We start from the raw sequence: 16,299 nt of genomic DNA, 5'->3' as shown, positions 1-16,299 counted from the left end.
ACTTTTGAAATGTGCAAGCCTTCCAGCACTAGTGGAGAGGTTCTTAGGCTTTTAGTTTCACAACAAGGCTGTCCACGAGACCTTTTTTTATCAGTTGTCATCTCATGAATCCACAAACTGAGCCGTTTTTCCATCTATTCCACAGCTTCCTCGCTCACTATGGATGTCATTTTAGCACTTTTCGGAGCAGCTACACGTACGGATCAAAGAATTTCCTTTTTCTTTAAGTACCGCATAGTTGATTGAATAAGATTGAACTCATGGCCAAGAGCACTACAGCTCATGCCTGAACGAAGCTTATCTAACACACGTATTTTTCTCCATAAGGTACATCAGCCTTCTTGTGCTTATGAACATTAGGCAGCACCCCAGCACTATGCTCAGGGTCGTTTTAAACAGCGAAATCTCTAACAGAGAGCCCAAAGATGAAAAACCGCGGCAAGAAATAGACCGCGAATACGACACTTATTTACACTTCTAGAGCTGAAGTAATATAGTGGATCATGTGCTTCCAATCTCGACGATCCACCACTGGTTAACTCAAAATTTTCTCTCTGCGCATGTCCGCAAATAAACCCAGAAAGCACCGAAATTTTTGATTTTGGGGGTGACAGTAAATTTTCACAAGTAAGCGAGTTCAAAAACGTCAACTACTAAACAAAGGTCGGCCGTCTTTCCACAGGCAAACAAATTTTGCTTCAAGGATACAGCCTCTCAGGCGAAGCGGCGGAGCGCTGAAGACTACTCGTCCCAGCATGCCTCGCCACAGCAGCGAGCCCGCGTCTGCAAGCCCGAGCCTCTGGCCCGGAAGTGTCGCATTGGGTGCGCGTAGCAGGCGTTGCGCATGCTCCACGCTGCGGGGGTCCGCCCCAGCCACTGCCTCCTGTCTCGCACCACTACTCTCTATCCCTAGAGCTTTGCCGTTGGGCACAGCTGCTTCGCTCCTGTAGACCCTGCGCGGTAGCGACATGGAGGAATTCGACTCTGAAGACTTCTCCACCTCCGAGGAGGACGAGGACTACGTGCCCTCGGGTGAGCGACTCCGCCTGAGGCGAGAGGCGACTCGCCCCGCCCAGCGGCTCACGTGAGGCGCGCTTTGCCCGTTGTGCGTGGGCCCGGTGGCCGGGCAGCGCTCGCCTCAGGCGGCCCCGCCCCGCGCCCTCGCCTGCCGGCCGGCTCTGCACAACCCGCGTGGCCCTGGTTGCGTCCGCCGAGGCGTTTTGCGCAGCGGCTCCTGGTGGCCTGGATTGGACCGCCACCCCACCTCGGAGGGCGGGAACCTGCAAGTGAACTCAGACGCTGCGGGTCGTTGGGCATCGCGTTTTCTCACCCACCCTGAACTCTTCTGAAAGGCAGACCTTGCGTCCCCAGGGAATTGCTAACTGGCATGTCCCACATATAAGCTTTTCACTTTCTGTCCTCAGAAGTGATCTGATTGTTTAAAAGTTAACATAATGATGCCCTTTACTTCTTAGCAAAGATTGCACTCATTGCTGTCTTTTCAGACCTTAGTTGTAAAGTTTTTGTGTAAACGCGGGCTAAAATGTCACCCAGACCTAACCCGTCCGCCATCCTGCGCTTTCCACAGGCTCCCCCATCTCATTAGATGTATCTGCTGGTACAATCGCTCAGGTAAAAGCAAAACCGAAAAACCCGTCGGAGTTGACCTTATTCTCACTCTTTTGATCCAGATAATCATTCAGTTCTGTTTGAGTCCACGTGGAAGGTTCGTTTCTAACACTCCCTCAGTAATCTCGCTCTTACTGAGCTTCCATTATCACTAAGACTCTCCATAGCTTCCCAACTGGGTTACCAGGTTCCGTTCTTATCCACCAACATTGGTCTTATGATATTGGCCAGTGTGATAATTTGAAAACTAGTTTTCATATTAATCAAAAGCACCGTGTTAGTCGCTCAGTCGTGTCTGCTTCTTTGCGATCCTATGGATTTTAGCCCACCAGGCTCCTCTGTCCTTGGAATTCCCCAGACAAGAATACCGAATTAGGTTGCCATTCCCTTCCCCAGGAGATCAAACCCGGGTCTCCTGCATTGCAGGCAGATTCTTTACAGTCTCAACCCCGATGAAGCCAAACAGATGGCATGGGTATGCTTAAAAATAGTCAAGTATTAATGAAATACTTTGAATCTGAACCTTTTCCATCACCTATTATCCCTGTCAGTTCTCTCTAGAAGAGACTGCTTTCTTTTAAAATTTGGTATTTGCATTGTTTGTTGACTTAACTGATCCATGTTAGGTCTTCTTTTAATACCCTTTTGAGTCTTTCTCCTCACTGCCAAAACATAGACTTTTTCAACTTCAGACCCTTCCCAAATCCCCAGCCTGCCAATGTTCCTATGTCTAATTTGGATTAGACTGGTATTGATTCCTTTTTTGTAATGACTTTGTGGACACCAGGTTCTTGGCTGAGTCATGTTGTATATAGTTATTGCTTTTCTTGAACTAGATTTCTTTGGAATGAATAATTGCCATTTTGTTGTTGTTTAGTCATCTGTGTACTTAATACTGATTTGATCCTAAACTCTTAAAATTGTCTAAATCATCTTTCAAGACATTTTGATATATTAAATAATCATTCACTTTTTTGAAGTCCCTCTCTGTCTTCTGACCTGCTCGGATTTGACTTGGCTTTACCATTTTTACACTTAAAATCTTCCATCCTGACCACCACTCTGGATGTTCCTTTTGTCTCCCTTTTCTTTTGGATTCTTTGTTTCTTGGGTCCCGTGATGTCTTCATTCTTGGTGTCTTCCACCAAAATGAGAGTAAATCCTCAAATAGCTTATTGAAGAAAGATGGATGATAGAAACTTTTTTTGTGTGAGACCATGACTATCTAAAAATAAGTAGGTGGCCCTCAGGCATGATTAATAGTTTGGTATGGAGCTCTGTATTCTACAGTAGTTTTCTATCTGAATTTTGAAGGCATTTCTCCATTATTTTAAGAAGTCTCTTGTTGCTAGTTTTTACTCATTTCCATAAAATTTGTTTGTCTCTGGAAGCTCATAGAATCTTTGTTCCTGATATTTTCTGATACTTCACAGTGATAAACTGTACCTTAGTATGAGTCTGTTTTCATCCATTGGTCTTGGCCTTATGGAACTTTTTAAATTTGGGAAGGGGACCGTTTTCTCCATTTTATTTTTTTGGAATCATTGTATATTTACTCTTATGTTGGGCTTCCCTGGTGGCTCAGCTGGTAAAGAATCCACCTGCAACGTGGGAGACCTGGGTTCAGTCCCTGGGATGGGAAGGTCACCTGGAGAAGGGAAAGGCTACCCACTCCAGTATTGTGGCCTGGAGAATTCCATGGACTGTATAGTCCATGGGGTCACAAAGAGTTGGACATGACTGAAGCGACTTAGCAGCAGCAGCAGCAGCAGCAGCAGCAGAGCAACTTTCACTTTTCACTCTTATGTTGACTGGAACTCTCTTTTCTTCCATTTTGATCCTCTATTTTCTAACACTGATTTTTTTTTCTCTATGTGAATATTTCAGTATTTTAACATCCTCCTCTTCTGTTGAGTATTTTCTCTTTCCATATTTTTTTCTATGTTTTATGGCTTTTATTAACACAAATACAGTGTGTACACAAGCCGTCTGTGTGTTTTCTTTTCTGTATGGCCTGGCATTGGTGACTTGGATGGCCCTCTTTCCACCATGACTCTGGCTTTCTTGTAGATGTTGGGTGCAGTCAGCACAGTAAGATTTGTTGCACATCAGCAGTACTTCAAGCTCTTTGACATTGTAGACCAGGAACTTCCGAAGCCATGGTGCGGCATGTACTTTATTTTCTTGTTGTCCTCATCACCAGTATTGGGCATCAAGATGTGACCCTTGAATATTTTTAATTTTTAATAACTCTCTTTGTTGTTCAAAAACTTTTAAATAGCATCATGTTCTTGTTTTGTGAGTGCAAGTATCTTATTACTATATGGATATTAATTATAAAAGTTTTTTTCCCTAGTTTTGTTTCCTCTGAATTCCTTTCTGTTTTTAGTCTTGCCTTGATATTAGAGACTTTCCTCAGTTGTTTGGCGGTCCTAGTTCACTGTACATTAAACCTTTAATAATTAAGTGGATCTGGAGGAATGTTCAGAATACCACTCTTTGTAATGGCCCCAAACCAAATATCCATCGATACAGGAATGGGTAAATAACTTGTGGTATAGTCATATAATGAAATAATATTTAGGGATGACAATGAATAAGCTATACCTCCATACAAAGTGAAATAAAAGAGTTAGTTGCTCAGTCGTGTCTGACTCTTTGCGACCCCATGTACTGTAGCCTCCGTCCTTGGAATTTTCCAGGCAAGGTGACTTACAAATAAAATGTTGAGTGAAAGAAGCAGGATGCAAGAGTTCATATTGTAGGCGTCTGCTTAAGGCTCAAAAACAGATAAAACTAATCTGTTTCATTAGAGTTCAGGATAATGGTTCTTTGGGGGATGTGGCTGGTAGCTAGTGATTGCAGTAGGGCACAAGGGACTTCTGCAAAGCTGTTCATGTTCTGCTTCTTCAGTTGGGTCTAGTTAAACAGGAGTGTTCAGTTTGCATAATTTCAGTGACCTGTGCATTAGCTTGTGTGCTTTTTGGTATGTTACACTTGCAGTAAAGCTTATGTGAAATAAAAAAGAAAAAAATTGATTGAATCTCTTTGTGTACAGGATTTGTTGACTGCTACCCACAGAAAGTGATCAGACTAGTCATCCAAGGAGCACTTTTGTTGGGGACCCTGAATGTCAGTGTCTGAAGATGGGAAATTGACATATTTGTTTTTTCTGTCTAACCTGAAGTTTTTAAGCCTCTTTCTAAACCTCTGTTATTGATAAGAGAAGATACTTTTGGTTACTTTTGAAAGATATCCATGATGAGGTAAAAACATCAATTTCTTCTTTGAAAAGTGACAGTAGTAGACTTGGAATTTCTGTTCATTCAGCATATAGTTGTAAAGACATGCTGATCCATGTCCTCATGGTGGGTGGAGCATAGCAGAAATTGCAAATATAAGTAGAGTGAGTTAATGGACTCTCCTGGAGGCCTGGAGTAGGCGAACTTATCCTAGTCTTCAGGAACAGGGAGGACAGCTCTCAGAAAATATTTTAGTCTGGTGAAGAACAAAGGAAAGTACTAGTTTTTCATAATGAAAATGTGCCATCTCCATGTGAAAACCTTTATTCCTGTCTGTCTGACCACCGTGTTATGTTATTTCAGGTGGAGAGTATAGTGAAGATGATATAAATGAATTAGTGAAGGAAGATGAAGTGGATGGTGAAGAGGAGACACAGAAAACCAAAGGGACAAAAAGAAAGGCTGAGAGCGTTCTGGCCAGGTGATGCTGCCCTCAAGGCCCTTAGAAGTCAGGGGCTGTTGACACAGCCATCCAGATTGCTGGCATTGGTCTGATGACAGATTTCTTGCTGCCAGTCTCGAACCTTTTTCTCATTGAGGGAAATATTTAGTGACCTTTTAGGATTAAATTCTTATTCTCTGGTAAGCTCTAATAATTTTTGAACTTTAATTAAAAAAAATCAATAGGTAATATGTGCACCTGATTTAAAATGCAAAACTGGGGTACCCCCTGGTGGTCCAGGGGTTAGGACTCTATGCATCCAGTGCCAGGGCCCGATTCAGTCCCTGGTTGGGGAACTAAGACTCTACAAGCTACTGGTTTGCCAGAAAGAGAAAAGAAAAGCTCAATTACTAGAAAAAATATGTATCCCATTCCTATTTCTTGTTGCTTTGTCTCAGAAGAATTACATTGCCAAAAATAATTCTCTGTCCGTGCCATGTTCAGTCGCTAAGTCATGTCCAACTCCTTGCAACCCCATGGACTGTAATCTGCTAGGCTCTTCTGTCTGGAATTTTCCAGGCAAAAGTACTGGAGTGGGTTTGCCATTTCCTCCTCCAGGGGAATCTTTATTGACCCAGGGATTGCATTCCAGTCTCCTGTGTCTCCTGCACTGGCAGGCGATTCTTTACCACTGAGCCACCTGGGAAGCCCCTCATTCTGTGTATATATATAAGTGTGTATTTTGTATTTCCTACTTTTTAAAATTTTTTTTGCCACACGACTTGTGAGATCTTAGTTCCCTGACCAGGGATTGGATTCATGCTCTCTGCAGTAGAAGCGGGAGTCCTAACAGTGAACCAGTAGAGAATACCCTGTACCTCCTACTCTAAAAAAAAGTATGAATAGTAGCGTAGTCTGCGTATCTTTTTTCACTTTCCTTATTTCACACCTTGGCGATGATGCTACAGCAGTACATTTAGCTGTACCTTTTTCTTTTTGGTAACTGCATTGTGTTACATTTTATGGATAGACTCTACTCTGTTTAAACATTCCTTGAGAGACCTTTAGATTGTCCTTATCTTTACTACAGCAAATAAGACTACAATGAATATTCTTTGTCTTTGTACCCTTGTATATTTATAAATCAGATCATGGAGAAGTAGAATTGTTTGACCCAGGGTTATATGTAGTAAAATATATATATATATATATTGGTATAGGCAAATTACCTTCTCTAAGCCTGGTACTAAATTGCACTCCCAACAAAAAAGTATGAAAGTTCTCACAAGTTACTTAACTCAGATAAGGGAGTCCTTCAATAGAAGTCTTTTATTCTTTTTGATTGGTGTTTCTGTCTTCCTGGGCATTGAAGCAAAAAGCAGATTGTAGAAGAATTTTGAGTATTAGATGATTCACTTGAAGTCAGAATAGTCTTAGGAAACAATTTGCTCTTTTAAGTCTTGGCTCAATTCTTTTGTCCTTGAGTTTTTCTGTATTCCAGCTTTCCTGTCTTCAGAAAGTTGGAAGAAACATGGATTCTCTACTCCCTGTTCCCTCAGAATTCTAGAAAGAAACAATGTGACTAAATCTGAGGCTCTCTTCAATATCTGTTCTCCAAATGGAGTGACTTTTAAAAGTATCTGGCATATATATATTCTTAGAGCCCTCTTTTAGATTGAGGTGATTTTCGGTGTTTTCTTGGTGAGAATAGCTAGTCCTAATTCAGAAGTAGAAGAGTAGATTTTAATTCTAAGTGTTTTTGGTAAATGGTAACTCTGAGAGCTCAGTTCTTTTTTTCTTCCACAAAATCTCAGCTTAACCTCTCCCACTCACCATGTCACACTGTGAGGTAAGTAGTCCTTTAAATCAGTCGTCCCTATTTAAAAGTTTTTTGAAGTTTCCAACATGTTTGGAATTTAGGAAAGAATAACTGAAATTATTTTGCCTGTTTGTCTTATCTTTCTTCTTCCTTCTTACTGTTGGTGACTAGGAAGAGAAAACAAGGTGGCCTCTCACTAGAAGAGGATGAAGAGGATGCCAACAAGGAATCCGGAGGAAGTAGTAGTGAGGAGGAAGATGCAGCAACAGAGCAGCAAAAAGGTGTTGAGTCAGAGGATGCCAGGAAAAAGAAGGAGGATGAACTGTGGGCCAGCTTCCTGAATGATGTAGGCCCGAAATCAAAAGTGCCCCCAAGTACACACGTTAAAGTAAGTTAACTGGTGAATAGGATGACTGCTTCTTGGAAATTTCCCAGAAAATTTACAAACCGAGATTTGAGACTTACAGCAGAAATCTGATTAGCTGCTTTTTAATAGTAACTCTACTAAGTGAAAAGCAAAGCATTCCCTGTGGGAGAAAACATAAGCTTTTCTAATCATATCAATTCAGTGAGTATTTAAGTGTTTAGAGATGAAACACGTGTTGAGACTATCCGGGAACAATATATTTGGGTGGATCTTTTAGTTTTCATCCTAATGTGAAATTTATTACACTTCTTTTTTCATAGACAGGAGAGGAGACTGAAGAGACAAGTTCAAGTCATTTGGTCAAAGCAGAAAGGCTAGAGAAACCTAAAGAAACAGAAAAAGTTAAAATTACAAAGGTGTTTGATTTTGCTGGTGAAGAAGTCAGGTAAGATGACATTCACAAACTTCAAACTTAGTTCTTTTTTTTTTTTTCCCCAAAATTAGTTCTTTTTAAAAGAAACATTTTTCTTTTAATGTATATTCTATGTATTTTTTGCCGCGCTGGGTCTTCGTTGCTGCGTGTGAGCTTTCTCTCTGCGGTGCTCGGGCTTCTCACTGTGGCGTCTCCGGTTGTGCAGCGTGGGCTCTAGGTGCGGGCTCATTGGTTGTGATGCACAGGCTTAGCTGCCCCTAGGCATGTGGAATCCTTCTAGATCAGGGATCAGACCGGTGTCCCTTGCATTGCACGGTGATTCTCAACCTCGGGACTACCAGGGAGGCAAGCCCCTAAAAAGGAACATCTTTCTAAATGATGTTAGACATCTGTCCTCTTTCCAACCTATCTTAATATTTTGGATGAGTTATATTTGAACTCAAGGAAAACAGTGGCTCCATTAATCATCAGGGAGCAGGAGAATGTCCTTTCATGTGTGGTAATGTAGTTTTGGGGCAGCATGCAGTGGTTGGCTGAACAGAAACAACCAACTGTGAGCGCTAACTGTTTGCTTCCACTTACTCACCGCCGTACTTTGCGTCTGGGCTCTTTCTCCCTTCAGTACTTTCCCTGACTTTGAAGTATAAGCCCCAATAAAACGTTTGAAATCCGCTGACAGTTTAAAGTACTAGGAGAGAAGTTTGATTCTGATGCTGTTTCCTCATCTCTATTATTTTTTTCAATTGATTCATAGATTTGTTACTAGTTTAGCAAAACAGTACAGGCTTAATACTTGGGTTGTTTTGGATGAGAGCCACATGCCTAGAATTTTCCTCTTTCCTATTTTTAAAAAATTTAATATGAAAACAGTGGATTTGTAATTTAGAGCTGCTGCTGCTGCTGCTGCTGCTAAGTCACGTCAGTCGTGTCCGACTCTGTGCAACCCCATAGACGGCAGCCCACCAGGCTTCCCCGTCCCTGGGATTCTCCAGGCAAGAGCACCGGAGTGGGTTGCCGTTTCCTTCTCCAATGCATGAAAGTGAAAAGTGAAAGGGAAGTCGCTCAGTCGTGTCCTACTCTAGCGACCCCATGGACTGCAGCCTACCAGGCTCCTCTGTATGTGGGATTTTCCAGGCAAAAGTACTGGAGTGGGGTGCCATTGCCTTCTCCGAATTTAGAGCTAGAGGAGAACAAATGAATTGCCTGCCAATCAGTAATGTTATTTTCCTTAAAGTTGATGTTCTTAAAAACAAATAATATCTAATTTCCAACAGTTGTTTCATTTAATGAAAATATATCTTGGAAAAAGTTTTGGCATTGTTTTATAAATGATGTGAAGGAAAACTTTTATTATTTTTTTGTTGATGGTGGTTGTGGCTATTTTTTTAATTGGAATACAGTTGATTTACAATGTTGTGTTACTTTCTGCTATGAATTAAGTTACACATATGTATATTTCCTGGAGAAGGGCAAGGCAACCCACTCCATTATTTTGGCCTGGAGAATCCGATGGACCAGATGATCCTGGCAGGCTACAGTCCATGGGGTCACAAAGAGTCGGATACGACTGAAGCGACTTGAGTGCTCAGCACACGTACATAGATATTTTCACTCTTTTTGTGTTATTTTTTATTTTTTTTCCTCCTTTTTTCTTCTCAAAAAATTTACACTTACAAAAGTGTTCTAAGAATAGTATTACAATGAACATCCATATGCCTGTCATACTGATTCACCACCTGTAAATGTTTTGCCTCTTTCTCCACCATCTGTATCTGTATTTCTCTCTTTTTATTTTGGCTGAACCTTTTAAGAATTGTAGGTCTCATGACACTTCACTCTTAAATACTTCATTCCTGTTTCCTGAGAACAAAGATATTTTCCATGGTGACTCAGTGTAACTCTCACATCCAGTAGATTTCACATTAATACAGATTATTCTCTCAACTCACTCTAGTGAAGGATCCTGATTTTAAATATTCAGCCTGTTGCAAACCAGTACTTTCCTAAAACACAAAAAAGGAATTATTAGAAAAGTATGTTAAAAAGATACAAAATGCAAGCTCACACTTTTAACAATGAGATTTAACATGCAGATATAAAGTTACATTTCAGTATATACAATCAAAATGAACATAAATAAGAAAAGGAAAACAGTTATACAACTGTACTCTTTTTTTTTTTCCCCTTGGCTGTACCCCCAAAAAACTTGTGAGATCTCAGTTCCTGGACAAGGGGTTGAAACCCCGACCTCAGTGCCAAAAGTGCTGAGTCCTAACCGCTGGACCCCCAGGGAATTCCCAGTAACTCTACATATTGGTCATTGAAAATGTGAGTGTAAGTGATTGATGAAAGGAATCCACTTTAATTATATAATTGAAACAAGAAACTAAGAGTAGAGTATCGGTTCTTAATACTTAACATCTAGACACATACTTTGAAAAAGTACTGTTTATATTAATTTTTGCAGTTTTTAATGTGTCAGAATAGCTTATTTCTCGTTAATTATCTAGTCTAAGTGGGATTGGTGACAGCCCTACTCCTAGAGGATAATGTATTTGTAAATTACTGTTTCTGTGTTGGTGTTCTTCCTTGTCTTCTTTTTAATTTTTTAAAAAATAATATTCATCATAAAGAAATCCATCTCAAAAGGCTGTGTTGTATCTTTTAAATTTATTATTTTTTTAATTTAATTTAATTTTTTAACTTTACAATATTGTATTGGTTACATTTATTTTTCTAATAATTTCTTTTGATTGTGTTTTACAATAATACTGTTCTGCAACAGGTTGAAAATTTTATGTCAAAGTCCTTCACTGCAGATAGTTTAAATAATAATCTGCAATAATGTAAAGTTAATGGAGATGGACGTGTGGATTTTAAGGCAGTCTCATTAAGTTCAGGATTTTCATTTTTCCTTTTTTCAAATGAAGTCATTAATAACTTTTTTTCTTGCAGTTTTATTGAGGAAATAATTGATATACAGCACTATATAAGTTTAAGGCATAGAGAGTAATGATTTGATTTAGTAATCATGAAATGATTAGTAATAACTGTGTTTTCCGATTTCATCTTCCATGCTTCATCAGTAGTCAGTTCCAGTCATTTATCCTGTCAAGTTATAATTAAATTTTTTTATAATTAAATTTAAGTTATATTTCAGTGGGAAAAAGGAATTCTGGATGCATGAATTCTCTATGTGTGGATTTCTTTTTTATGGAAAGTACAATTCAAAATATTCTATCAAACATGTTAATTTGTAGGGACTGTTCTTCAGGCTTTTATTTTTCACTTTTGCTCTTATTGTTTATTTGCTTCTGAAAAATATGTTCAGTCTCATCCCTGTATGAAAGTACTAAGATTGTTGAAAACACCAAACTGGGAATTCCCTAATGATCAAATGATTAGGACTCTGTGTTTTCATGGCTGAGGGCCCAGGTTCAATTCCTGGTCAAGAAACTTAAGATCCTTCAAGGTTCCTGCCACAACCCCCCAACCCTCAAAAAAAAACAAAACAAAGCCTAAAAAAACCAAAGCAGACAGATAAGCATGTTTTACTATTTAATTGAGATCTTTAGAACTGGGGACCATATGTTTATTGTTTCTCTTTTAGAAGCACTAAATTTTTTCTGTAGTTCATTCTTACGGCACTTTCTTCATAACCATTGTACCTCAGCATATATAATATATCCACATTTATGATCAGCTTTCAGTTTATCAAATATAGTCTTTTAAATTTAATGCATTAGCTTTACATGATTCACAGGTTTTCCTACTGTGCTCAGAATAGTGGGGTTTTTTGTTTTGTATTAAGATTCTTCTCAGCGAAGGAAGCAGTGTGTTGATTTATGTTCTAGCACAGTCCCCTTAATCTAAACTGTTGCCCTGTCCTGCAGCTGTGTCATTGGAACTTACTCTTGCAAACACTTACACTTCGAATCTCATCTGTTGTCATGTGATCCTACTTTTATTATACAGATCACTGTCAGTTAATGTTTGTTAACAAGAAACTGATTTTAAAAAAAGACTTTTTAATATCACCCTCATGTTTAAATCACAAATATTAAAATAATTTTCATATCAGCAGTAATTTGTCATTCTTCAAATTGCATTGAAGAAACACTTTGCTAACTTTGTCATAGTTTATCATAAGCTAGATCCCAAATACCTCAAGCCATGGTGTCATTGGAAAGTTAAACTGAACTACCTTCTTTGTCACGGATTCACCAAGATTTCCAAGCAAACATCATTGATATGGTCTTTTACTAATGTCCTGGAAATGGTTTATTCTGTTTAGTTTAGCAACAGAAAGTACTTCTTTCCCTTTTGGCCACAATGCTAATGAATGGAATTTTGTATCTGTTTCTATTGACTTTTGAATTTAGTAGTGTTTCTTCCAAATAATTCTTTTGATTTTGAGTTTATTTCTTCATGTTTTATATGTAAATGCTGCTTGCTTTACTAGCTAAAACATGTCTGCAAAGAACTCACCGTGGTTTTAGCCCTGTATGATCAAAAACCAAGCCCAGTGTGTGAGGGCTCATGGAGTAAAATCAGCTTCCCCTCAGTTGCCCTTCATTTCTTTGAAGTCACTTCTGTTATCATCACGTGGTTTATTACTTCTGCTGCATTCAGAAAAGATATTTAAAAAAAAAGTTTTTTTTTTTTTTACAGAGACATACAGTGTGGGGATTTTTTTGCCATCAGCAAATTAGGATTAAAAAATAATAACAGTTTTACTTTCTTAGTTATTAAAAAATGAATTTTAAAGTCACATGATTAAAAATTAAAATGATTATAAAAATAACAAGTTGTAAAGAGAAATGCTTACATTTTATCACATTTTGGGGTTTTAATTGGGAAAATAACCCTAAACTTTCTCACTGTAGTATGGTCTAACTGCACATGACTAATACAGTAATATCACATGTGAGTACTTTGCAATAATTGGTATATGTTCTGTTTAAGGCTGTGAGTTCATCATTCATATCTTGAGTATTGTGACACTATCAAATTTCTAGGCGACTTTTTAAATACTCAAAATTTTTGTACCTATCTTTTGTTAGGTAGTTTGCAGCTCACGTTTTTGGTAGCTGTATGTACAATTCTAGTCAGATCTTTGCATAGTTATTCCAAATGTTCTTAATACCTGTATTTCTTGCCCAGTCCCAAATCCAGTCCAGGATTACCCTCTGCATTTAGTGTTAAGAGCCCATCTGTGTGGCAGGATGTCTCTCAGTTTCGGTGGGTGCATTGTTACTGCATGGTTAGCTTCATGTTAATCACTTTAGACAAAAATACTACACTGATGATGGTTTATCCTCCTCAGCGCATCATATCATTACCACCCAGCACTGGTGCTGATGAGTTAGACCGCTTAGGTGATATCTGTAGGGATTCTCCATTACAGAGATAGTCTTTTCCCTCATAATCCTTTTTGAAAGTGAAAGTGAAGTCACTCAGTCACGTCCGACTCTTTGCGACCCTGTGGAACTGTAGCCCACCAGGCTCCTCCGTCCATGGGATTCTCCGGACAAGAATACTGGAGTGGGTTGCCATTTCCTTCTCCAGGGGATCTTCCCGACCCAGGGATCGAACCTAGGTCTCCCACATTGCAGGCAGACGCTTTAACCTCTGAGCCACCAGGGAAGCCATAATCCTTTTTGGGATCCATTAAATAAATCTTGATGTGAATTAAGAATGTATTTTGCTGCCAGAAATCCACTGGGAACTATTGAGTTGTCCAGCAGAGGGTAGTAGAACACTGATGGTGAGCCTCTAAAGTTTGGAAGTCCTACAAAAAATACAGAAAATTTAATATATCATTAGGAATATAGGTTTTAAATTTTTGGAAATCTTTCTTGGCTTGCATTGTTTCCCACGTGTCATACAGGATATCTGAGAAAGATTTATTATAACTCTACCATTGACTTGACAGAGTAAGAAAAGCTGGTGAATAACTGTTGTTATGAAAAATCATTAAATTTCCTAATCAAATTAAATTTTGTGGATTTATTAATACTTATAAATATAGTTGACACAAATTTTCTTAAAAAAATTTTTTTTCCCCTATTTCATTTTTTAAGCAAATGCATCATGATTTTAAATACTGGATGAGTATCCAGGGAGCCTGCTGTTTCTGTCATTTATCAGAAGAGGGCAGCCCAGTGTTTATCAAAGAAACAAATATGAATAAGGAAACAGTTTTTTTTCCCAATAAATATACATACTCACATATATATATATTTTATATTAAAGGTAGTATATATGCTTATTTGTTTAAACATATATATTGCAGAGACATATAACATGCTAAGGGAAAGTTCTCTGGAATTTTTTCCTCCTAAACAAAAATTCTGATAATAATTGGCATGTTGGCAGCATTTTTTTAAACTTAAAGTATTTATAGTTAAATTTATGTATTATAAAGAACATTATGTAAGAATTTGGAGGGCCTGAATTTTAATTGATGCAAACTTGGTAAATGGATTTGAGCATATCTTTTAATCTCCTGATGTCATTATTCTGCTCTTTCTGTCTTTGTATCAATTAAGAGCATTACTACATCTTAGAAAAATGTGAGAAAGAGCTATAATGACTGGGAAGAATTTATAAGTATAAGCATAAGGTAGTGTTAGCAAAGATTAGTGTTTAGTTTTTTCCTAATATGTTTTAAATGCTAAATTTTGAGTTTTTACCATTTTGTTTCAGTTTTTCTCCACTTGAAAAATGTGTAGCTCATTAACACTGGGAATGAGGAAAAATAGTGATTTTTTTTACCCTTCCTTATCATATAACCAGCTGAGCCAGTTACCTCAGACTTTCCTAAATGATTCACCTTTTGGAAGAAGCCAGTCATGGAAAGTTTCTGCTAAATAAAGACTTTTCAGGAAGTTCTGATTAAGTGAAAATGAAGTTAAGATGGAATTTCTGCTGATAGCACTTGAATTAGCTGTTGGTATTGGTGGGCCTTTTCCTGACAGCGATCCCTCTTGTATATTAGAAGTGGTCTATAATTTAACTATTCTCTTACTTGAAGATATTTTGATAGCTCCCCCCACCCTTCTTTTTTTTTTTTCTGGCTGCCCCCATGGATCGCGGGCTCTTAGTTTCTTGAACAGGAACTGACCTCAGGCCTTGACAGTGAGAGCACTGAATCCTAACCCCTGGGCCTCCAGGGAATCCTGCAAATCTCTTCTCATTGCTTCTTAAAACTGGAGTTCTTCTAGACATAGCCTCAGTGTACAGTAGTCTGCTTGTTATTCCTTTGTGTCCTTTACCAGAGTCCCTGAGAAATATTCCAGTTTATAGAACTTTTTTCCCTAGTGAATATGAATAAGACTTTGACAGTAATAAATTTATAGAGATACTTTTTCCTTATACTTTTTTCCCCACAGCTTATCCTTTTTTCTTTGCTTGCTTTATGGCACTTACCATATATCACATTTTGTTATGACGTGTTTTCGTGATTGGCTATCCCAATAGACTGTGAGCCAGTCAAGGCAGAGACCATGTTACATCTTTTTCTGTCTCACATGTAACACAGGGCCTGCATCTAGGTTGCTTTTTTAGATAATGTCCACTCAGATGTCTTAAATTGCTGGCAGAAACATATTGTTCATATTGTGGTAAAATAAGAAAACAAAGCATACTTTGCATAAAGGCTTCTTTTACTTTCCCTGTAATTTGGGGGCACATGATTTGTATCTTCTCTCATCACTAGCCTGCTGAACTTTCATAATGCTGTGCCTTGATGTGGAACTTTTTACATTGTGGGGTCATGAGAGTTCCCTGGCAGCCTAGTGGTTAGGATGTGAGGCTGTCCCTGCTGTGTCCTGCATTCAATCTCTGGATGGGGAACAGAGATCCTATAAGGTGCCTGGTGCGGTCAAAATATTTATTTTAAATAAAGAAATAAAGTGAATTGCTGGGTCAGCTGTTCTTTGGAGCAGCCATTTTATGGAAACTCATCCTTCTAGGAAATTTTCCTTTTTGTTGATAACCTTCCATATTTTCTCTTATTCTGAAATTGCTGTCGGTTAAATTGATGTAATAGTAAGGCTAGACTTGGCTCTGCTGGGGTAACAAATAAACCCAGGACGCCAGTAGCATAACACACGTTTGTTTCTTACTGCTGCAAAGTCCAGGACAGGTGAGGCAGCGGCTCCATCTAATGACACATGCATGTGAACACATAGGAAACACGTATCATTTGGGGTTGTTGTGGCATGGGAAATCTGAGGAAATACATTTTCATTTAATTTGTCTGTTTTGAGAATGAGTCTTGAAACTTCAGCCCTGCCCTTTGAATCTAGAACTTTGGTGGTTTCTCATCTTTCTGCCAAGTAATGGATTCTGCTGGATTGGTTG

The 16,299-nt window shown here is 38.7% G+C and overlaps 1 protein-coding gene across 2 annotated transcripts in view; it reads left to right on the top strand.

Moving 5' to 3' along the window:
• The first annotated feature begins 817 nt into the window (after positions 1–817).
• LOC133229971 (craniofacial development protein 1) overlaps positions 818–16,299 on the top strand; it is a 103,919-nt gene continuing 88,437 nt past the window's right edge. The window contains exons 1-4 of one of the 2 annotated variants that reach the window (XM_061386795.1): positions 818–1,032; positions 5,235–5,352; positions 7,304–7,520; positions 7,820–7,944. In XM_061386795.1, the coding sequence (XP_061242779.1) occupies positions 969–1,032; positions 5,235–5,352; positions 7,304–7,520; positions 7,820–7,944 (524 nt within the window). In that variant the 5' untranslated portion in view covers positions 818–968. The remainder of the gene's footprint in view (positions 1,033–5,234; positions 5,353–7,303; positions 7,521–7,819; positions 7,945–16,299) is intronic. The other variant, XM_061386794.1, reaches the window with a different exon arrangement.

This window comes from Bos javanicus, chromosome 18 (assembly GCF_032452875.1).
Source record: "Bos javanicus breed banteng chromosome 18, ARS-OSU_banteng_1.0, whole genome shotgun sequence".
Classification (NCBI taxonomy): Eukaryota; Metazoa; Chordata; class Mammalia; order Artiodactyla; family Bovidae; genus Bos; species Bos javanicus.
Note: the sequence above shows the minus strand (reverse complement) of the source record. Positions and strands in the feature narration are given on the sequence as shown.